Here is a 23960-nt window from a genome sequence, read left to right as displayed (position 1 = left end):
ACTAAACTCTGCCTGGTGCTAAGCCCCAATTTTGAGGAGAACATGAGCAGGAAGAGCAGGTGCTGAGCCTGGGTTGGGAAGCCTCTGGAGCCAGAAGGGAATTCCTGTCTGTCCCAGTACCACTGTACATGCTCCAACTGGTTTCTCAGCTCAAAAGCAGAGGAGAAGCAAAGATGTCACATCCTTGATATAGAGTCAAGTTTAATTAAAACTGAAGGAGTTTGATTACTGCTTTCCACGCAGCCTTCCCTCCCGACTGATTGGCATTCTGCAATCTCTGCTCCCAGCTTCTTGCCTTGATTAATGACTCTTCCATCTTATTTTCTGTTCTACTTTTTATCACTCGGGCTAACAAGCTCACCTTTAACTCTGCAGGGGCTGGTTTGCCACATCAGTAGAGTGCTGCTGTTCCGAGATCTGGAACAGGGTAGATGAAATGGGAGAGGTGTAAGCAGGTCAGGGCTTTGCATGTGGTGGTAAGCACTAGCTCTTTTCTGCGGAGTAACTTAGTCCTGCCAACTGTGTGCTGATTCTGGTGTCTGACATCTCCCTGGCATGTGGGACAGGAGCCTGACATCATTTGGAGGTGTCAGACCCAGGTGCCAAGAAGCTCATCTTTGCTTATCACACTGTCTGCAAATCTGGCAGCCCTGGGAAGGAAATTCTGGTTATTTGCTTTTGGGTTTAGCTGCTAGTTGCTAATCTCTGACCAGCCTTAGCAGGCTACCAGCTGATTATTTTAATTCTTCCACGTGCTCTCTTCCCTTCTCAGAGATTTATTAAAAAAACCCAGAGAAACACTGTCTGCCATACCTCCTTTATCATCTTCCTAATCAAAACTTACTGATTCCTCCACCAAGTCACCCCACGGGCCCTGGCCTGCCCGGGGCTGCTCCCCCAGGCTGGCCAGGCACAATGCATGAAGAAGGCATCTTTCGGTGATGGAAGAGATCATTGCTCACAGAGTGAGCAAAGGAAGCCGATGAAAGGGTTAGAAGTTTGCCCTAAAGACAAGCTTCATGGGGCTTCCTTAGCGGCACAGATAATTGCTGTGCTGGATTTGAAGTCTGCTAGAAAGGTAAAGGTGGAGGAAGTAAATGAGTTTAGGTGCTGGAGATTAATTATTTTGGCTGCTGAAGAGCTGAACAAATTATTGATGTTCACACACACTGCAGTGTGTGCTTTTCATTCAATTGTGTGGGTGAAGTGGCTGCTCCAGAGAAAGGTTGTTTGCTTAGTAACATCCATGCAGATTTGCTGGGAGGCCTTGTCAGGGCTGTTGCTTCTGCTATGGCTCCTCTGTGAGACAGAAGCAGGTTCTCACCTCTTCACTTGCTTGAGGCAGATCCTCAGCCTGCTTTTGGCTGCATCTTATAGTACAGTAGCAGCCTCAGAGCCAGGGAGGTTGCTGCTGGGTTCAATGGCTAGGAATTCTGCAGATCACGTGCTATGAATTAGGAGGGGAAATGGAGTGCATTTGGAGGTCAGAAGTGGTGAGACAGAACCAAAGCCTAAAGTTCTGGTCGATATCGCAGTCCTGAGAACAGGGACTAATCATTGCTCAGGAAGGGGTCTGGGGGGTGCATTTGATGGTGCATCATAAAGAAAATGAGGAGTTTGGACTGATTTTAATGGCAAAATAAATAGCAGAGTGAAACCTGTGCTGTTGTTTCCATTCTCCATTACTGCAGCAGACCCCTCTGGAAGAGAGAAAACTACCACCAGCCTCAGAGGTTTTGCAGGGAAATCTGTGGCACAGGGTGCAAGGACAGAGAAAAGCTGCTGGGAGAAGCTGAAGCCTCTAGCCAGAAGCAGGAAGAAAAACAGGCAGCACCAGTCAACAGTCAACATAGTGGGAAGCCATGTTTCCTCCTTCCCTGGAACAGCTTCTTTCCTGCCCAGCACCTAACTCTCATTCTGGATACAGCTGCTGAGCATGACAGGGTAGTTCAGGCTCTGGGTATGACCGGCTGATGCAAAGAAACTTAAAATTTTTCTCATCCAGTGCCAAACACATGATATGGCTCAGGGCAGCTTCAAGCCCTGAGGCAGGAAAGCAGAACTGACTGCGGTGATTCATAGAATATGATTCCTACGTGATACATTTTTTTTTTTTCCCCACTGGAAACCAGATGCACTTTTCTCTTTCTTAGCTGGTGTTACTGCCAAAGCAGTAGCAAAACTTCCAATAACCATTTGGGGTTTTATTGCCTCTCCTGCCATTGTGGGAGCAGTGCTGCAAAAGAAGGGAGACAATTGTTCCTGGCTGGCTGCAGCACCCCCACCTTTCCCCTCTGTCAGGAGCTGTTAAGAAAAAAAACCAGCATCAGGCAAGACAAAAGCCTGAAGAGCTGTGGACAACATCACGTGTGCTGAGACTAAAAGCCTCACTCTGAGTCTCAGCTAGATGGTTCCTGGGTTTGAGGTAAGCTTCTAAGAGGCGCCTACTTAGAGATAACATCAGCAACTGAAGTAACTGCAGGGATAAAGAGCATTTTAGCCACGTGCTCTTCAGGCCTGTAGGCTTTTCCTGTCTCACCTTCCCCAACAAGGCCCCTTAATGGTCTCCTCAGCAACAAGGCTGCTGATGGTAGAAACGCTGGCAGCTGAGTGTATGTGGACATTAAGACTGAGCTGTAAAGATGGGAAGAAACAAATCCGGTAAGACTGGGCATGAAGGTCACTTGCTCCTCACATAGGGGCCATGCTGGGAGTTCTCTGCCCTGCCTAGATGTCCCTCCCCAGCCCCTCATCCTCTTGCTCTTCACAGCACAGCCATATTATTTGGCACGAGGCAAGGCACAATCTCTGCCACTGGGCAAGGTTTCTTGTCTCTGCAAAATTTCTCATCTTCCACCTTGAAGCACTCCGCTGGGATTCTCTTTCCTCTGTACAATTTCACAGCAACCACCTAGACTTTAAATTTGGATTTCTCGGCTGTGGAAATCAGGATCAGGAAAGGTTAGCCAGCAACCCTGTACTTCGATCTGCAAACAGAGTGGTATTTTGTTGCATTGTGTGGCAGCAGTGTTCATGGTGTCTAGGGGCCGGCAGGGAAATAGATGGGACAAGTCTCTTCTGTTAAGCAGGAGAATCCATTTATTCCCCCCACCCCGGGCCAGGGAGGGGGTGAAGATGAAACAAGCTAAGGCCCAGGGGGAGAACCCCACCCCTGTGTCCCCTTTAGTGGAGGGTCTGGAGACGGGGCAAAGGGCAGGTGAGGGCATTTGACCTGAAGCCAGTGGGACACACCGAGGGGGAAGGAGCCACAAGGGCAAGGTCATTAAGGGGAGGAGCAGAACCCACCCAACCACTGTGCTCAGAGCACACTGGAAGCATGCCCTCAGGCAGAAGGGGTAGCTGGGGTCGGTCTCGCCAAGGCCAGCCCTGGGCATTACAATGAGTAGTGGCTGAAAACACTCCACAGTGTTTGAATGCAAAAAACTTTGTGTTGTCACTTCTGATTTGAGAACCAGGTATGAGAGTAGCAGTTACCAAGTCCAGTGCTGTGCGTGGGGCCTGGAAGAGACATGAAGAAAGAGGAATGGGCTGGTCTGAAAAGAGAACTTGGCTGAGGAGTCGTAAAAGGCTGACAGGATTTTATTGAAGTTGAAAATACAAAAAGGTCAGATTGTCTCCCACCCTCTTAGCATCCTTCCCACCTAGCACATCATAATGAAGTATCAATATGCACAGGAGACTGCTGCTCCCAGCTGTGTCCTCCAGCGGCCCAAGACAAACCCATCTAAAAGCCACGCCTGTTTCAAGTGCCTCAGCTTTGAAGAGAGGTCCACTTAGCCTCTTCCTGGACATGAGGGAGATATCAGAGAGCATGCTGACCTAAAGATCTCTGAAGAATGCTCCTAACTGTGGCTGCTGCATATTTAAGCTGAATCCTGATAAACTCTTTCATAAATCAAAATAAAGTCTTTCAAACCAGTGACGCCCAGGCTCTGGGATAGGTATGGCTACCAGCACATCACGGTGTGGTACAGAGGTGGGAACTCAGATTACTACTGGCATGTTCCTGTCACCCTGTTGCTGTTGGTGCCCATCAACAAGATTGCTCTGGATCCCTGCTCCACGACAAAACAACGTAAATCTTCTTTGCTAACCACAGTGGGCGGAAATGAGAAAGCAGCAAGAGCATTTCCGTAGCCGCATCACTTCAGGCTCCCAGAATAAGCCATAGTTCCTTTCTCACACTGCACTAGAGGTTCTCCGTGACAAGCAAGAGACACAGACTGGCTGAGCAATGGGTTTGGTGCTGCTGAAGCAGAGGTAAATCCACCTCCATCCTAGCCCAATAATACAGCTGAATGCACAAGATCTCCTGTCACAACTGGACCTCGTCTGAGACTGCCAGCAACAGGAAACACACAAGTTAGTTATGGTGGTGTTTTTTTGCAAGATGTAGATGTGTGACTAGAACTGCATTAAGACTGTCACTCTCCAATCCTTATTCCCCCATCAGGGCAGCTCTGACCTGCTAGCTGTGTACCTGGGAATTTTTTGCAAGGGTTACACTGTAATATTTAAGCACTAACTTGCAGCAGACTTAAAATATGGGTCTAGTGAAAGATGTGAGTTTAGCCATGAAAAACTTTGTATCCCACTTGTAACAAGACACATTCTCCACCCTCTGACAGCAGGCTCTGGGGAAGGTGATTAAGCCTCATCAGTGCGTGTTTCTTAAGGCAGAATGTTTGCCCAGCTCCTAGCATACAGAATTAAATGTGTGTTCTTCTCATAGCACAAGGCCTTCTGCTGTTCAAGGCATTAACTTTCTCCCTCATACAGTTGAGCAGTATGAAGGTGGCAAAAGCTGCCTGTTCCAAGCATTTCCACAATACTGGGCAGCTGCTGAGTGCACTAGGCAGGGCTGGTCACTGCACACGGCATTGATCACTTTGGACATACTTAGGAGAAGGCAAAATATCTCTGGAAAGGGTACCCTATTCACTGCCAGCCCATCTGGTAAAAAGCAGAGCAGCTCTTTTACCCAAAGTCACAGCTGCAGCATTCTTGTCTGTTGCCTTTGTTGTGCAAAGCCTGCTGCCTCCCCATGGGGCAGCACCAACAAGGACAGGCTGAGCACCACTGGAGAGTCAGTCTGGCAGGAATGGCTGCTGGCAGCAATGTTTAGTCAGCCATCTGGGAAGCAAACGTCAGCTTCCTTTTCTTCTCTCTAAGGCTTCTCCTGCTGCTTCAGGAAGATGATTTGGCAGCTGTCCATTACCTGTTGTCCATCTTCTGCATCTGCAGGCTGAGTGACGTGAAGCTGGCCAGGAGGTCTGTAACCTCATCCACCTGAGAGAAGAATACAGACGGCCATCAGGGAGGGGAATGCAGCTGTGCAGCCACCTACCACCACAGAAGAGAGCCCCATGCAGTAGGGACCACTCTTGTACTAGAACTGCCAGTAATGCCCATGCTGAGCTTATACTGGGACAGGATACTTTAGGTGCCAACAATCATGCAGAAGGGCTACTATTCTCATGATCAAACAAGCCCTAATCTAAGGTAATGGGAGCTTCTTCCCATTCTTCAGGAGGTGATGCTTGACCTCTACTCTGTGTGGTTTAGCCAGTCCTTAAAATACAACCATGTTGCTACATTACCAAAACTCAACAATGGTGTCTGGGCTATTTCCTCTAAGCCTGTTTCTAGGGGCCAGTCTTTTGTAGGAAAAAAACTCCAGGCCCTGCAACCCCATGTGGCTGGGCTGATCCTGGACTTAAACTGACTGTGCCCTCAGCCCATTTGATCCTCAGCTTCTCTGCTGCTTGGCACTACAGTGCTTTCTGCCTTTTGAATTTTCACCTAAAGGAGTACCATGAGTCATCATGTAAGTTGCCCACTAGACCCAGTGTGAGCAATAACCATGTCTTCAGTGTCCCATTATCATGCAGTTGCATTCTCCTAAATGCAGGAGTCCCAACGAAAGGAGGTGAGTCAGAGTACTCAATGATGCCTACCTGCTCCTTTGTGCTCGTCTTCTGTAGCCTGGAGCAGAGGTCATCCAGCTGTTCCTTTTGCTCATGCCTCCCCAGACGGTCCAGGTATTCTCGCAACATCTGGATAATCTGAAATAAACAGGCATAAGAGACAAACATCAGAGAGTTGCACCAGGCTGGGTGTTTTTTACAGGAAAAATTAAATTGCAAATTAATTGCCAAGTACACAGCCTTGAAGCTGCAGGACATGGCAGAGTACACGACCCCTTAGAGATGAACCCAGGCAAAGCAACCACATGGCACTAATGGCAGCATCAGAGTTCAGTGAGTCACCAGAGGCATTCACCAGTCTCAGATGGACTAGTTGTGATCCCTGTGCCCGGTAAAGAACAGGGAGGAGAGATAAGCCCAGCCGAAGCAACATAAGGTATAGTCATGAAAGCACCAAACTTTTCTTCATGGCAAGTTAGCTTTCCTCACTGTGAGGAGCAAGGAATTCTAATTCCAGCAGGATCTGTTTACGCACAGTTGATAAAAATCCTTGTGTTTGTGTGGCTCCTGAACTGAAGACCCTGCCCCATGCATTTGCAGGCCTAGGAGTGCTTTCCTATTCCCTGCATCGCTGGAGCAGACAAGACTGTGCTAGGAACACAGAGCACGTGTACGCCACAGCTACAGCCTCATGCTGTGGTCCCTCTCCTGATGTAAACATCGTGGTTGAAGAAAAGAGAATGCTCCACATAGCTCAAGAATCCAGACGCTCGATGCATCCTTAGCTTATAGAGCCAAGGAAGGCCCTGGAAAAATTTAAGCAGAGTCTGGGAAGAAGGAAGGTATCTGAAAACGGAAGTCAAAACTCTTCCCACAGCAGTTAAAAGTCTAGAGACAGGCATTTAAGTAAAGGGTGCAGGAGGCTGCCAGGGGGCTACACCACCTTACCAGAACATAGGACTATTTCTTTTACCTGTTTCACTTCAAGGCGTACAGCCTCCAGGCTGTGGGAAAATCCTTCCTGCAGGATATTCAGCTTTGATTTAGCAAGGTGCAGTGGGGTTCTGCCAGCTCGATCCAAGGCATCAACTCTGGCTCCTGCAAGATGCACGAGCAGGGACAGTGAGGTCTGTCATCAGTATTTGGTGTCCCTGGGGAGCATCCACAGGGCAGGAAGGGGACAGGCTGTAATTTATAGAGGAAATGTTACCTCCGCGCAGCAGCGTGGTGATGACGGGAACATGGTTCGTGCAGGCAGCTGGGGAGGGAAAACACAGGACACACAGCTCAGAGGTAAAAACAAAAATGAGTTTCTGCTCAAGCACAGACCTTGCTGCTTCCCAAAGGGCTTCTTTGCCAGGGGAAAGAGGGAACAGCCCAAATGCTAAGGTAACCTCCCACTCAAGCCTCAGTACTCTATCTGGAATAGACCTTGCACTCCTTGGGGCTGGCAGAGGGAGGGATATCAATTTTCTCAAACCTTTTCTGTAACTAAATCTTTGTAAGAAGTGAATCTAATAAAATGCAAAGAGTCCCTCTTAGGTCCTTACATTTGGGGATGCATTCTGTGAGGCACAGGCAAGAGGAAAGTGGAGAGGAAAGGAACAGTAAGGAGGTTCTCACCTCACTTCTCTGCATGCAAAGCTCATCTGTGTGGCACTTACCCAAGTGTAAGGGAGTATTGCCCAGCCCATCTCTCTGGTTTGGGTCAGCCCCATGGTCCAGAAGCAGCTGGACTAGAAACAAGGAAATAGAGCCATATAAGTCCCTTCCCTTTTCCCCGCAGGTCACACGGGCCACAGATCCATGTGGCAGCCACCAGGCTGCTTTATGGGTGCTTCTGTTCAGCTCATCAGCTTCCTTACTGAGACAGGGACAGGAGTTTGCACAGCAATGCAGAAGGACTCAGCACAAAGCCAGGCAAGTGCCACTGCTCCTGGGCTCCCTGATGCGAAGAACTGGGAAGAAGGACACGCTTGCCTCTGCACCAGTACGGCCCTAGAACTGGGAAGTCCTGCTCCCCCTCCAGCAGGCAGACATGGCAAGCCCAGGGGCCAGAGTTGGCAACTTTGACAGAAAAGAGCAACATGGGACAGGTGCTGAATCAAAATAAAGTGCCCCCTTCAAAATCCCTGCCACAGAGAGGCTGGAAGACACACCTCCCGCCCACTCACCGATGTGATCATTGCCGTTGCAGGAGGCAAAGTGCAGGGCTGTCCGGCCTTTGTCGTCTGCAGCACAGGGGTCAGTCCCATCCTCCAACAGCTGCTGCACTGACAGAACCAAGGAGAAGAAAGCAGGTAAACTGAAGGGGCACCTGATCAGAAAGCGGTAATGCTATCTGTGCTTTTTGGGGGTAGACACACGTGCTGTCAGCTGCTAAGTCACCTGGACTTGAACCAGTTCCCAGCAGTACCCTAGCTCAGCAGAACCAGCCTAAGCAGCATAACCTCCACCCTCTGATTCAGTATTCACCACCTTCCACACGTTGCAATAAAGATAAGCCAACAGCTCTAACAGTTAAAGATCCACCTAGCCAAATTTTCAAGCTCCAAGGACAATCAGCAGCAAATACCTAGAGAAGAATAGGAAAGGACAGGAAGGACGCGGGGCTAAGACTCTTGCTTTTAGTCAGCTGCATCTCAGACACTTCCCAAGCTAGAATTAGCATCCTGTGCTTACTACCCCTCCACGGGCTTTCCCTGTGGATTTACATGGCCATTTTCTGCACCTATGTAAACTTTTGCCATCAACATGGACCCGTGGTCAGAAGCTTCACAGTGTAACCACAGGCAGTGAGAAAAGCCACTTCCTCACACCTGTTTTGACCATGTCCCTTCCCAACCAATGGTGGCTACAGTTTGGGTAGCAGGCAGGGGAATGCACTGACCTGCCAAGAGCCAAGCAAAGAGACCAGTAAAGGGCGGAAAGATTAGGGGCATAAAAATAGCACCTACAGCAACATGTGTTAGGGGCAACTGTAAAGTACTGGTACTCCTGTTGTTTTGAGATCATCCTGATACACTGTCTGGTGTGTAACATAGAGCTCATTCCATAGCTGTTAGAAATGCTGACAGGCTCACTATATTTTGAGATTTTTAAACAGCATATTCTACAACAGTCATGACTGTTTCTGGCCACTGGAAGTCACCATTCATCTCAGCATCCAGAAAGTGAATTATATAGCCACCTTTGAATTTCTTCCTGTACACCTATTACTTCAAGTGTGGTACAGAACTGAAAGGATGAACCTGAAAAGATGGAAGTGGCATTAACATGGAATGTTTCTTACTTCAGAAGAAAGACAGGGAGACTGACAGTGCCCCAGTGAGAACCATTAACAGGAATGCTTTAGCTACTCTTCCCCTGAACCAAGCAGAAATGACATAACCTCTCCACCCAGTGCCACCACAGGAAACAGCAAAGATGTTTACTTGTTGATGAAAAATAAATTAATCATAGCACACTTCCTCAAGTTGCAGAGTAAACAAAACACAAGAGGATTGTAAATGCGGGAACCTGTCTATCAAATCCAAGGTGGATTGAAACCAAGACTTCCATAAAACTGCATTATTTGATCTTCTTGTTGGAAGTGATACAACTTTTTAATAATTTTAGTTAGTGGTTTTAATTAACTTTGAAATTAATTGCTCTAGTTAATTATATATATATATAAAAATTGTGTGTGATTCTTAAATTATTCTCAGCCAGTATTTGGCAAAGCTATTATAATGTACTTTTGTAGCAACACAGCTTGGAGAAACTAATCAAACTTTAACTTTTGACAAACAAACTCTGATATGCTTCAATGAACAAAACCAGAGAAAGATGTATGGTTGATGCTGGAGATCTGGAATGCAGAATTTATGGACCACAAGGACTTTGCAGAAACCAGAAGATAAAGAAGGGACTAATAAAGAATCAAAATATGTGTTGGAAAGTCCTTATGAGAGGAAAAAGATAATAAAAAGACTAAAAATATAGACTAACTAGCGTGAGAAATCAATACCTCATAGAGGACAGAATACTAATTCATAAAAGAGAATTATGTAATTTATAACCAATGAACATTAATTTCTTTGTTGCCTAAAAAGTATAAATAAGTGAAGAAGTTTTATATCTATGTCTGAGTGGAGGCCAGAATTTTGTGAGCCACACAAATCCCTCCTGGCCAACAACAATGTAACATTTTACACACTAACACTAAAAGCAAAGTGTTACATGGGTTTATTTACCCCCAAAATTTGGAGGATTTGGTATCAATTTACTGGTGACCCAGGTGAGACAACACATTTGATGTTCCACAGACTTACAAGATCGAGGACTTAGGTGCACACTGAAAGACTTTTCTCAGGGAAATTTTTAGATCCTCTGATCCAGGTGAGTTCAAGGCAAAAAACCCTGAGAGTTTATTAGGACATAACTGAAGGCTTAAAAAGGTATACCTAATCATAAGCTTGCACTCTCTAATATAATAGACTTAAGAAAGTGATTATATAATTGCTTATTTTCTATTAAAAGTAAGTGTAAAACTCTATAAGTGAATCTTAATGGACTTATGTTTGAGTCCCACTGCCTAGTTGGAAAACTGTAATTGAAAAACTATATCAGTGAGTATCAAAATGCGTGGTTTGAGTCTTCACCCTCTGCTTTGCCCACAGATTAGTCAGACACAGTGCTGCCTGCACAAAGAGCCACGCTGTGGAATGGTTTTGCCCAGATATTTCCCAGACAGTGCTGATTGAAGCCTATGGTATGGAAAGCCTAGTGCTGGAAAATGCAGGGCACGCGGTAGTATGTGTTATAACTATAAACTGAATTTGTACGAAAATTAATTAGCTGTGAGAGTGTTGAAGCCATTGGACGTTTACTGGGAATTTCAGGGTATTTGGTGCGCACTAAACGTTTGGTTTTCGGTAATGCAAATTCTTAAAGCGAGGATCATTTGCTCAGAGCTCTCTCCTTGGCGTTAGCACAGCGGCCTCTGCTGCGCGGTGACTGGAATTGTATTCCTGTGCTCAGAGCGCTCTCTCATGTCGGTTTTAGGGATCGCTGGGATTTTTATTCTCCCAAATAAAAAAATAAAAAATCTCCGTTTTTCTTCTTGAACCCAGGAAGAGGCGGAATTCCCAAATGTTCACCTTTAGGTTGTATTTTGCAGCACCGGAAAGCATTTGAAAGCAATTCTTTAACCCAGACACAGTTCATAGAATATTGTATTCTCTGGTGGCCAGATTATCTATCAGACAATCAAGAAAAAGGGGCCAGTTCATGGTATTTTACACCAAAATGGTATTTTAGAGTTGATGTTATATTGCCGAAAGAAAGAGAAATTGAATGACATACCATAAATAGTACCTCAAGCAGACATGAGACAAGTAGCCAAAGACAAACACAGAGAAACCCATTGGGGAGCAGAAGCTATTAGAGATAACTTGAAACATCAAGTAATTAGTGTAAAAACGCCACAAATCAAAAGTGTAGTCAGTAAGTGTAAAATATGTTTGCAAAACAATCCACAGCCCTACGAAAGACCTCCTTGAAGGACTACAAAAAGAGGAAACTGTCCTGGAGTTTATAGGCAAACAGATTTTGCTGAGTTACCCAAACAAGAGGGATATTGATACCTATTTGCTTTAGCTCACACATTTTTTGGATAGCCGTTTGCACCAGTGAAGCAAGAGAGGTTACAAAGATATTGTTGAAAGAGAAAATAACTCGATTTGGAATTTCATTTGGAATGAATGATCTATGATATCTTATAACAAGACACAAGCAAAATTTTTGCATTTTAATGTCTTAAGTTCTGCTAGATATTCAATTATTTAAGTGGAAGTAATCTTAAAGGAAAATTAAGATCATTTCCAAAGGGAGAAATTGTTGGAAATGTCAGAAGCTTTTAGTAATTTCAGTCAATTTTTAAAATTAGCACAGTTATCATTAAGTTATTTTTGTAGTAACACAGATTGCTAAAACTACTAAAACTTCAAGTTTTGATAAACTAACTTTGATATGCTTCAATTAAAGCCTCTCAAAGCCTGAGAGACAAAGATGTAGAGTTGAGGTTGGACATTTGGAAAGCAGAATTTATGGACAACAAGGGCGTTCTGCAGAAACCAGAAGGTAAGAGTCCAGCTCTGGCCCTGGTTCTAATCTACTGGGTTACACTGCCTCATCACACAACATATGGCTTAGATAATTTAACTTTGCCACCTAAATCAAAACATTATTCTCTTGCTGCTAACAACTGGGCAAAAGAGCATACCAAAACAGCTGGGACAGTGCAGTGCTGACTTAGCTCCAGGCAGATGGAAAACTAACACAACGAACCAGGTGCAGCGAAAAAGTGAACACAATAACCAGCCCCACTCTGCTCAGAGAACAAACCCAGGCTTTAAAAAAGCATTTTATAGATCTTTAGCAACTAAAGCATCCTGTCCACAAACTATCTGCACCCGCTTCCTCCTCTCCTAACGTAAGAGCCCTTGCTATCCTGCTCTTCCAAGACGAGGCCCCAAGTGGGACTGACAGAAGCCTTACCTGTATCCAAATCATTGCTATTGGCAGCTTCACGCAGCCTTTTCAGAGCTACGGAGGAAAGAAAGCAATCATTAGGAAGCACAGAGGAAAAAGGCACGTTTCCCTGACGAAACATTCCATCCCGGTGCTCGGGCACAAGTGCGGAGCCAAATCACGCAGCTACTGGCTCCAGAGAACGGGAAGCAGATCAAGGCACCAGGTGAGAATGGCTCTCGTCGTCTCCTCCCGAAGCTGAGCGCGGCTCACCCACCCCTGACAGGACCGGGGCACCGTCCCCAGGCAGGACCGGGCTGCCCTCCCCAGGCAGGACCGGGGCACCGTCCCCTGGCAGGACCGGGCTGCCCTCCCCAGGCAGGACCGGGCTGCCCTCTCTAGGCAGGACCGGGGCACCGTCCCCAGGCAGGACCGGGCTGCCCTCCCCAGGCAGGACCGGGCTGCCCTCCCCAGGCAGGACCGGGACACCGTCCCCAGGCAGGACCGGGCTGCCCTCCCCAGGCAGGACCGGGCTGCCCTCCCCAGGCAGGACCGGGCTGCCCTCCCCAGGCAGGACCGGGACACCGTCCCCAGGCAGGACCGGGGTGCCCTCCCCAGGCAGGACCGGGGCACCGTCCCCAGGCAGGACCGGGCTGCCCTCCCCTGGCAGGACCGGGCTGCCCTCCCCAGGCAGGACCGGGGCACCGTCCCCAGGCAGGACCGGGGTGCCCTCCCCAGGCAGGACCGGGGTGTCCTCCCCAGGCAGGACCGGGCTGCCCTCCCCAGGCAGGACCGGGCTGCCCTCCCCTGGCAGGACCGGGGTGCCCTCCCCAGGCAGGACCGGGCTGCCCTCCCCAGGCAGGACCGGGGCACCGTCCCCAGGCAGGACCGGGCTGCCCTCCCCTGGCAGGACCGGGGTGCCCTCCCCAGGCAGGACCGGGCTGCCCTCCCCAGGCGCCCACCGAACCGAGCCCGTCTCCCTCCCGAAGCGCCGTGCGGAGCCGGCCGAAGGAGAGGCCGCTCCGGAGCGAAGAGCGGCTCCAGGCGCCCGCCGCTCACCGTGGGCCTCCTTGCCCGTCGGCCCCAGCCGCCGGTGGAGGCGGGCGGCCCTGCGCAGGCGGCGGGCCGGGATCTTGCCCGCGGGCTCCTCCCGTTGCCACAGGACGTGCAGGTAACCGAGGGGCGCGCCCAGTCCCAGTGGCGGCAGCGCGATGCGCGGCTGTGGCTCCGGTCCCGGTCCCGGCTCCGGCTCTGACTCCGGCCCCGGTTCCGGCAGCACGCCGGGAGCCCCGTTAGCCCCACCGCCGCCCTCCATCCCGTCACGGGCCGGGCCGGGGAGCGGGGCGGGACGTCACCACAGCAACGGGCCGGGCCGCGTCCTCTCCACCAATGGAAGGCGACCCCGCACGCTCCTGCAGCCAATGGAGAGCGAGCGGCTGGGAGAGAGGCGGGGCGGGAAGGGGAGGCTGAGGCCCGGAGAGCCTGACGGGCACTTGTTTTCTCCAATCAGATGGAGAAGGGGGCCGCGCGTCACCCGTGACGGCTGAGGAGGACGAAGACGGGCAGTTGTTTTAGCCAATAGAAGGGCTCAGTCTCTCCTGTGCCCGCCCCGCCCCGGTGCCCGCGTTTCCGCCCGCAGCGCTTTCCGAGCACGCCGCCATGGCCTACCCGGGGGAGGACTACGACAACGAGGTGCGGGCGGGGGCCTGAGGGGCGCGGGGGTGGTGTCGGGGCTGTTCGCGTTGACTCACTGCCGCCCTCTCCCCACAGGCCGCCTACGATCCCTACGCGTACTCCAACGACTATGATATGCACACGGGTAAGTGTGAGGGCCCCGCGCTCCGGGCCTTGCGCCCGGCCGGGTCTGTGGGCCGCGCCGGGCCGTGCGGTGGCTGCTTCACTGCTCCTCCTTCAACGCAGGAGACCCGAAGCAAGACCTGGCCTACGAGCGCCAGTACGAACAGCAGACCTACCAGGTGATCCCCGAAGTGATAAAAAACTTCATTCAGTATTTTCACAAGACGGTGTCAGATCTCATTGACCAGAAGGTGTACGAGCTCCAGGCCAGCCGTGTTTCCAGTGATGTTATTGACCAGAAGGTGTACGAGATTCAGGACATTTATGAGAACAGGTACAATACTATCGTTCCAGCAGATACAAATCACTGTTTTAACTGCGATCTCGTTAAAAGGAAAGGGTGGCTGCTACCTGTGCTGTTGCGAACTTGAGCTTTCTCTGAAACCGTTTTGATTTGGTTACTGTGGGAAAAACCCCTAGGTATTTCCAGCTCATTGGGCTAATGTAAGTACACAGGAGAGCTGTGTGTGTGATCAGTCTGAAGGGAAGGATCAGCCCTGGCCTAACAGGAAGGGAGGCTGCAAAAAGGGATCTCAGTGGTGCTAAGTCAGGCAGTTTGCAGAAAGCTGTAAGGTGTAGCTTTTGTGTTTCTTCCCAACAGCTACTTCCACTCCTGCTTGTAGCTGTGTCAGCTTGACAGAAAGGGAATGTGGAAGTGACAGACACGTCTGTTTCATGCTTGGGGGATAAACTGAATTCTCACTGCTTACTTTGCAATTCTCATTCTTTGCTTCAACACTAGACTTACTAACAGGGTTGGTGAGGCTGCTCAGCTTTCACCAAGTCCAAGGCCTTTCTCTGTTGTTATATTTGACTCCAGCAGCGTTATAATGAGTGAGAAGTAGCTTCTCATACCACGTGTGTGTCTGTTTTGCAGCTGGACAAAACTGACAGAAAGGTTTTTTAAGAACACTCCATGGCCAGAGGCTGAGGCCATTGCTCCTCAGGTCGGAAATGGTGAGTCTTCCAATTTCTCTTGGGTTGTTAGAGAGAGAAGGAACTGAATCCCTCCTGATCCTGAGTTAGCAGGTGCACAGCGTTGCTGCTGCCTGAGTCAGTCACCTTTGTTCACTCTGGCAACTCCTTCAGCAGATGCCTGGCAAGAAGTCAGATGAGCAGTGTGTGTTTTTGTGCCTCCTTTTATTGTTGTGGCAGGAGGCTGATGGTGGTCTATCAGCCACAGTGGCCTGTGGCTTGCAAATATCTTCTTCTGTCATCTTTTCCAGATGCAGTTTTCCTGATCCTATACAAGGAGCTGTACTACAGGCACATCTACGCCAAAGTCAGCGTGAGTGTTGGCCCTGTGGCTTTTTGTGGGCTGCGTGCTGGCTCCTCTGTGCCAGCAAACTTGACAAATCTTGCTGCCACTACGGTATCAGTGGTCCCCTTATCTTTGCAAGGCAGGATTGGATGGGTTCCTGAGCTGATGAAATCGCACTGATTTTAGGGAAGCTTAAAATTCTTGCCTTTTGTTAGTTTAGTAAGGATTCACTGATTACTGAAAAGCAAGAAAGACTGGATTGTCTATCTGAGGCTTGTTAGCTGTCTCTTGAGGCTTGGTGGTGATGAGTGTGCAGGTTTCTCTGGTAGCTCAGATGAATTAGGAGACTGGATCTGAGTGTTCAGGAGGCTCCTTGTTGCTAACAGCAAATGTAATGGTTAGTGAGTTAGGAAAGAAGGAGGTGTTGGAAAATAATTGAATTTTCCTTTTTATTGCCTGTGTCTGTTTCTTTTTGGTTCCTCTTCAAATGAGCAGGCAGTGAGAAGGGATGTCACAAGAGGAAGGTGCATTATTTGTCATAAAAAACTTCACATGGGATCAGAGTGCCTTGCAAAAAGGGAAACATGGATACCATGAAGGATGGAAAAGAATGAAATGAAATGAAAGGAAGAATGCTCTGTGAAACAAAACAAAGCAAACTTTGTCTTTTGTTTTTTTTAAGCTGCTTTGAAATCAGTGAGAAAGTCTTGGTTCTTAAAGGAAAAAAATCTCAACAGATGCACGACTTATGGGTAAACAAGTAACAAATGCAGTTTTACTGTGGACAGAGGGTGGAGAAATGGGCACTTTCAAGAGGCTGCTGTGTTAACCCAAGCCAGGCTTCAACAGGAGAAACTGGTTTCTCAAGCTGTGCTGTTAGTGGTTCTCAGACCCAGTGTCTCCAGCTGAAACAAGAACCAGTAGGTCAAAGCTGACTGATTTTAATCAAAAATGATTCAAAGTTGACATCATTTAGAAATGATGTCCTGAAACAGAATTGCTGATCTATTAAGGCTTCTTGTGAGCAGAGAAGGAAGAAAAGCTGGTGAAGGTAATAGGAAGTTCTTGAATCTGAATAGCAGGGGGGAACAGGGAGGGTTAATGCAGAATATTCACAGGAGGTCTGACTGCTTCACATCCTGGGAGAAGGTACCTGCACAGCAAAAGTCATCCCTGTTTTATGGGACAGCAGTGCTACTGTTTCAGGTTTTCTGAGTGGCGCTGGTGAGTGTCCTGGTTGAATACTGGCTCTAGCACTCCTGAACAGGACCCTCTGCTGTGTGACTGTCCTTCTTATGCTGTTGCCCATGAACTCCCTCCTGCCTTGCTTGAAGTGAAACAGACTCTGCTGACTTCTCTTTGCAGGGGGGCCCCACGCTGGAGCAGAGATTTGAGTCCTATTACAACTACTGCAATCTCTTCAACTACATCCTCAGTGAGTTGCTGCAATTCATTTCTGGTTTGTGAATTTCGGAGAGAAAGATTGGGTGGAGAGGGCAGAGCTGAAGAAAGGGTCAAAAGAACTGCAACATGTTTATAAATAACAGAGGGAAAGATAGTCTGTAAGCTCTCTGCGTGTTTGAGTTTGTTGAATGAAGAGCAATTTACATCCATTAATTTAAAACCACAAAAAGCAGAAACAGTGCTTTCTAAAACACTGTAAAGAATAAAACTTACTTAGCTCTCTGTCTTGCTGAGAACTGCTTCACCTATCTTTATTAAAAAGTAAAATGCAGTGTTTCACAACTGTTTACTGTTGTTAAGTCCCCTTGGAACAAATGTTAGTGTTTGTAACTCCCTGCCAAGCCTCATGTGGAGAATGGGTCAGTTAGGATAAACCCCTGCAATCTCTCTATAGCTTCTGAGAGTTGATGCTGCTGAGCAGTCACACTCTAGAGATGAACCCTGTACATGTTCATAGTCTTTGAAAGTGAAGGCAGTTCAGGTGGTCAAAGCTGCGTATCTCAGCACTGCTGCAAGTTTCATTCGTCTGCTGCTCCATCTCCCATTTCAGGGAAATTCTTGTGTTCTTTTATTTGTCTGTTCCTCCAGTTCTGACGATGTTCTTGCTGAAGGTGTTAACCCTCTCATCTCTTCTCCTGCAGATGCTGATGGTCCTGCCCCTCTGGAACTGCCCAACCAGTGGCTCTGGGATATAATTGATGAATTCATATACCAGGTATGTGATTATGAAACTGGGCCATTTGGGGGTTGCCTTGCCTTTATTAGTTGTATAAATTTTCCATCTCTTCCCTTGCTGTGATTTCCATAGCAAGGGTACAAATGTAGGTTGAAAGTCTTTGGTGATCACTGTTACTCTTGTGTTAGTAAGTGGATGAAGAAGTTATAAATGTACAGATTTTTAAGTTACAGGGTGCTCTTTGGGGAGTCCTGAACTTTTGTGCCTATTTCTCTTTCAGAACAAAATTTCTGTCTTAGTCAAGTGAGGCCTTTATCTCTGCACTGAGACATTGATTACCTGATTTGAAATAAGCTGTGGTCTGAGATCTTGAATATTAAGAAATATTTTTTTACTTACTGTTTTGAGTGCAGTAGTACAGATCTCAAATACTTTTGGTTTTTCTCTTTAGAGAATAAACTCCTGTCTCTGTAACTTTTTATTATAGAACTGCCTGGAATTTCTCAAGCATGGTCTTGTCAGTCTTGAGAACAAAAAGGACATGTGCATACAGGGGAAAAAGATGCATCTATGCAAACACATCTTATAATTTGATCATTCTCTTTTCTGCCTGTTCAGACAGCAAATTTGTGTTCAGATGCCTTTCCTAATTGTTTAAGAGATCTTTTCCTGCTTTGATCTATTTCTTGGCCTTTCCCCTCTGTACTGACTATTTTTGAGGTGCTTTAAAGGTTGTATAATCTTCCATTTTGATTTTGATGTGATCTCATATGAAACATTTTTTTTGATGCAACTTGTAGTTTATTGTGATGCATTTGTGTGAGCAAGTTGTAAGCTCAGCCCACGTAGCTGAGGATCTCCAAACGAGCTGCTCATCATGGAATCTCTGCTTTTTCCTGTAGTTTCAGTCTTTCAGCCAGTACCGCTGTAAAACAGCCAAAAAGTCTGAAGAGGAAATTGATTTCCTTCGTTCCAACCCCAAGATCTGGAACGTCCACAGTGTCCTCAATGTGCTGCACTCTCTGGTTGACAAATCCAACATCAACCGACAGCTGGAGGTCTACACAAGTGGAGGTGAGCTTTGGGTGGTGCCAAGCAGCACTGGTGTCTGTGCTGCCTTGCTTTGATTTGACCCAAGGTGCTTGGCTTTGTTTGGGGGCTGGATCAAACCCATAATCAGTGGATGGATTTGGCTGGGAACTGGTTCTGTTGACCTTAGGTGAGAACTACCAGTGATTACACTTCAGGCCTTGCTCTCTTGGTTTTAAACAGAAAAGTATTGAAAGGGAAGCTTGTTTCCTTAGAGCACAGGCATTGTGGTTCCTTTTTTTTTCCCTAGGTGACCCCGAAAGTGTGGCTGGTGAATATGGGCGCCACTCCCTGTACAAGATGCTGGGCTATTTCAGCCTGGTTGGGCTGCTGCGTCTGCACTCTCTGCTGGGAGATTACTACCAAGCCATCAAGGTGCTGGAGAACATTGAGCTCAACAAGAAGGTAATGCAACATGTTTTAACCCTACTTCTGCAGTCTTCCTAATGCCTCTGTTCAAGCATGCTGGTGAAAAATTGCTGTACTGCATCTTCCAGCTGAGGAACTGTTTGTATAGGCTGTAGTTGTCAGGAGCTTGTGGCTGAGCACAGCTGGAGCTTTGGCATTAAATCAAGCCATATGATAATGTCTGATGATGTTTCAGCACAATTGCCCAGTTTTTTTGGTTTGATTTTTTTTGTGTGTTGTGCAAGGCAGTGTTGTTACAGAGAATACTGCTGGAACTGCAAGTGGTAGTACAGTAGTAACCACCTGAACACACCATTCTTATCTTTGTCAGTGGCTCTTTCTTGTACTTTTGACTTCTGTTCTCACTGTGCTCGCTCCCACCTAGGCTGTTTTTGCCTTAGAATTGAGTGCTGCTTGTGGCTAATAAAAGTTCAGCTGCAGTGGGTTTGGGCCAAGGCTTGGCACAGATCTACATATGTGCTTGTCTGGCTCAGGATGTGGAGTGAAATAGGGGGAAAGGGAACTGAGCAGAGCAATGTTAGGCACAGAGCAAGAGTCCTGTCCTTGCAGGAAGCTGAAACTGGAAAACATAGGAAATGGGATGATCTAATAAAGCAGTGAGGAAGCTGCTGCAGGGATGGGTGGGAGGTGAGGTGTCCTGAATTAACCCTCTCCTTTCTGTATTTGGGGTTGGAGTGAAAGCAGAGGTGGCTGGACTGTGGCTAACGAGCGGTTTGGATTGTTTCCCCTCTAACACAGCATGTTCCTCCTTCCTTCTCAGAGCATGTACTCCCGGGTGCCCGAGTGCCAGGTGACCACCTACTACTACGTGGGCTTCGCATACCTTATGATGCGGCGTTACCAGGATGCCATCCGTGTCTTTGCCAACATCCTCCTCTACATCCAGAGGACAAAGAGCATGTTTCAGAGGACGACCTACAAGTATGAGATGGTAAGAGATAGAACAGACTAGACTTCCCAAAAGAAAAAGCTGCTGTCTTCTTTACTGTCCCTCCTCTACCACCTGATAGCTTATGTCTGATTGTCCAGCTTTGTTATCCTGGACTTTGCTAGTGGTGGTGACTGGGGATCCTCTGAACTCCTTTGCCACGTGTGACAATATTTTCTCTTAGCCAATTTACTACTTACTTTGAGTGTTCCCCATATTGTTGTCCCAGGTCCATCTGTGCTCTAGCTCTAGGCAGAGTTGTTAATGAGTGTCATCTGCTGATGATACTCTTGTTGATGCTCCTTCAGACTTAATTGTGTTTCTAGTCCAGTGCTGCACTTCAGGTTGCTGCCATTGTCAGATATATTTCCATTATCTGATAATCATTCACAGACATGGCTGTAACAAAGCTCCTTTCTCTTTCTACCTAAGCTGTCTTACCTCCTGATTTTGGTGCCTGTTTAACCTGCTGTCTCCTCTTTATCCTTACGATTAATTCCTAACTCATTGTTCAGCCAAATCTTGCCAGTCTTAATTCCATTACACTTCAAACCGTTGGTGTGTCTCTTTCAGCCACACAGCTGTCCATTTCATCCCACACTCAAATAAATCTCCTTTTCTTCATTGACCTCCCTGATAACTGTCCTTTGCCAGGAGATGGTTGTTAAACTATCTGCTTTCCCTTCTCTGCCTGTTCTTATACCAAAACAGTCAAAAAACGCACATCTGGCCCTCTGAGTTCTGCATGTCTCTGGATGCATTTACTCTGCACCTTCCCCTTGTCCAGCCCTCTCTTTTATTTCTAGGAGCCTTGATGTGTCATTCATCCATTTGCTTTTCCCAGAGGCACTGCTTCTTTGTGCTGTCCCCCTTGAGCATTAGGACCGTCAGTGCTGTGTGTAAAGGATTTTCCCCCGCAAAGTGCAGCTGCCAGCTCCCTTGGGCACCCTAAAGCCTGAGCACGCTGTGGTGCTGACAGGGTCTCCTCTCTGTGTCAGATCAACAAGCAGAATGAGCAGATGCACGCGCTGCTGGCCATCGCCCTCACCATGTACCCCATGCGCATAGATGAGAGCATCCACCTGCAGCTGCGCGAGAAGTACGGGGACAAGATGCTGCGCATGCAAAAGGGCGACGCGCAGGTCTATGAGGAGCTCTTCAGTTATGCTTGCCCCAAGTTCCTCTCCCCTGTGGTGCCCAATTATGACAATGTGCACCCCAACTATCACAAGGAGCCCTTCCTGCAACAGCTCAAGGTCTTCGCTGATGAAGTTCAGCAGCAGGCCCAGCTCTCAACCATCCGTAGCTTCCTCAAGCTCTATACCACCATGCCTGTGGCAAAGCTGGCTGGATTCTTAGACCTCACAGAGCAGGAGTTCCGTATCCAGCTGCTTGTCTTCAAGCACAAGATGAAGAACCTGGTATGGACCAGTGGGATATCTGCCCTGGATGGAGAGTTCCAGTCTGCCTCTGAGGTTGACTTCTATATCGACAAGGTTGGTATCTGCCACTTGCTGGCTGGGAAATTCTTTCACCCAGGAAATTCTGGAATTGGCAGCACCTAGTTTAGTCCCGTTCTGTGGGAGACACTCCTTCTTCCTTTGCCATTTATTGGGCTTGGCTGCCACTATGAAGTTATAACTCTGCATAAAAGGAATATCAGTGGATGAAGAGTGATGGAATATCACAGGCAGCTTTGGCAGTCAATGTACCTAGAAAACAAACACTTCCCCAGGACAGAGGGAGCTGCTTGTCAGTGTTCTGGGAAGTGATAACTGTGTGACAGATAGGGTCACTGTTTGTGTGTCGGATGGGGTTGTCCTTGTAGGTGTCCCCCACATCTCTCCTTTGTTTGACAAAGCAGAGATGTTGCTTGGTCATGTTAGAGGTCTGCTTTGCACTGGAACAGCATTTAGTTGTGGCTGCTCTAGGAGGAATCTAAACACAAGATGTGGAGCTATCTCCATCTGCCTTTGGAGCTCCAGCAGCAGGAAGCATAGCAAAGAGTCTTTAGTCAAAGAAGATAGCAGTAACCATTAGGTTTCTTGCTAGAAACGAGACCAAGTTTGTCCTGTGTTCTTGGTCCTTATAGCAGAATTCTTCTTGCAGGGTCTTATGCCATGTCTCAGCCCAGCTCTCATGGCATACAGTATGACTGAAAAAAGGGAAGCATGAACTGGGGTTGGAGCTGTTGGACTGCTGTAAGAAAGACAAAAACAGAGTGTGTAAGAATGTGGGAAACAAATACAATGTGACCCGTCCCAGGCAAAGGTGTGAGGGAAGGCAGCCCAAGGAGAACTGGATGGGTGCTGTGGGACTAGCACAGGTCAGATATGTGTGATGCTGAACCATGACTGGGGTGAAGTCCCCTAGGTTGATCTTTATGTTTGGCAGCTCTTGCTGTCCCCCTGCTAGTAAGCAGCACAGTCCTTTTCCTAATCTCATCCTGTTCGCTTCCCAGGACATGATCCACATTGCAGACACAAAGGTCGCTCGACGTTACGGGGACTTCTTCATCCGCCAGATCCACAAGTTTGAGGAGGTGAGGCCTGGGTGGCAGAGCTGTGCAGCTCTGTAGGGAGCATGGGGCAATCACTGGGCTGTGCAGGGTCTCAAGGGTCCACACTTACCTGAGACAACTGTGTAACTCCATGCTGGACTTAGCCCTGACTCTGCCAGGCATTGGGCAAAGGCAGGTGTTCTGAGCAGCAGCTGCTGGCCTTTGAGGAATGGTATGTTTTTGTGAGAAGTGCTCAGTTGAGCCACAGTGGAAGAGGAGGAGAGTTTTACTATCCAGGGATGCTGATTCCATTGTCCCTAGATAAATGTGGTGTCCCTGTCAGTAACACAACCAAAATCATGTCTCTGACTTCATAACTACGGCTCTAGAAAATGGCCTCAGAGATTTCTGGAGCAAAGATGGCTTCAGCATTGAGCTTGGCCAGGAGATGAGATTCTGTCAGTGCTCCACTCGCTCCTAACGGAGGTTGTTCTGCACAGGAAAGTCACAGGGCAAAATTCTGAGACTTGGGAACTTAATACAGGGTTGTGATACTGCTGCTACAAGTTTGCATCTTCTCTTGTTCCCACATCTTCCTGTGCTGTCTTGGAGAGGAGAGAGTTCTACTTACTCCCCTTCTACTTGATACACTGTATTTGCTCAAGAGCTCTCTTGCCAGAGAGTTGGAGAGGAAGGAGTTAAGAGGCATTGGATAAAGTCTGCTGGGGGGAACAGCAGTGTGTATCAGTCACTGTATTTTTTTTACCTTTGCTTTCTCTAATTCCAGCTGAACCGAACACTGAAGAAGATGGGCCAGAGACCCTAATGTGGATGCAGTGCAGGCCTGGGCAGAGAAGTGTGTGGGAGAGATTATTCTCTGTGTTGAGGGAGGGGAGCTCAGGGTTCTGGCATTTCTGGAATCTCCTGTGAGTCAGAAGGTATTTTGTATTTAAATATTCAGACTTGTTTGGCTCCGGCTATCCTACGAAGGACAAGACATCTAATAAATAAGTGGAATTTTCCTGATGAGCATTTGTACTCATTTATTTTTCCTATGTGGAAGAATATAACTGCATCTGGAGACATGTGCAGCTGCCATTGGCTTGTGTTCTCGTTGGTTCATGTCGTTGCAGGTAACAATAGGGAGCAGAGCTGTTTAGATGCTCTGTCCATTCACCATGCACAGGAAATGGGGAAGGCTGCAGAACTGATTGACAGCAAGAAAATGAGCTGCTCCTTGGTGACTTCACAAGATATGGAAAGAGATACAGGCTGATACTATTCATTTTAGCTTT

The 23960-nt window shown here is 47.8% G+C and overlaps 2 protein-coding genes across 3 annotated transcripts; one reads left to right on the top strand and one right to left on the bottom strand.

Moving 5' to 3' along the window:
* Positions 1–3076: 3076 nt before the first annotated feature.
* Positions 3077–13839, bottom strand: ANKRD54 (ankyrin repeat domain 54). 2 transcript variants are annotated; one of them, XM_066320136.1, is made up of 9 exons: positions 13521–13839; positions 12489–12536; positions 8123–8221; positions 7613–7684; positions 7159–7206; positions 6922–7046; positions 5979–6086; positions 5240–5310; positions 3077–3519 (listed from the first exon to the last, which is right to left on the bottom strand). In XM_066320136.1, exons 1-9 carry the CDS (start codon positions 13774–13776, stop codon positions 3492–3494), a joined length of 855 nt encoding a protein of 284 aa, XP_066176233.1. In that variant the 5' UTR covers positions 13777–13839; the 3' UTR covers positions 3077–3491. The 2 variants fall into 2 exon arrangements, with proteins under 2 accessions (XP_066176233.1, XP_066176234.1); XM_066320137.1 differs by lacking the exon at positions 3077–3519 and having other exon boundaries at positions 3583–5310; positions 13521–13831.
* Positions 13840–14069: 230 nt separating this feature from the next.
* Positions 14070–23691, top strand: EIF3L (eukaryotic translation initiation factor 3 subunit L). Its single transcript, XM_066320135.1, has 13 exons — positions 14070–14153; positions 14232–14280; positions 14382–14592; positions 15196–15275; positions 15545–15606; positions 16945–17014; positions 17685–17758; positions 18622–18793; positions 19059–19213; positions 19998–20168; positions 21164–21661; positions 22627–22707; positions 23453–23691. Exons 1-13 carry the CDS (start codon positions 14121–14123, stop codon positions 23489–23491), a joined length of 1695 nt encoding a protein of 564 aa, XP_066176232.1. The 5' UTR covers positions 14070–14120; the 3' UTR covers positions 23492–23691.
* The last annotated feature ends 269 nt before the right edge of the window (positions 23692–23960 follow it).

Source organism: Sylvia atricapilla, chromosome 5 (assembly GCF_009819655.1).
Source record: "Sylvia atricapilla isolate bSylAtr1 chromosome 5, bSylAtr1.pri, whole genome shotgun sequence".
Lineage (NCBI taxonomy): Eukaryota > Metazoa > Chordata > Aves > Passeriformes > Sylviidae > Sylvia > Sylvia atricapilla.
This window is presented reverse-complemented; position numbering and strand designations above follow the sequence as displayed.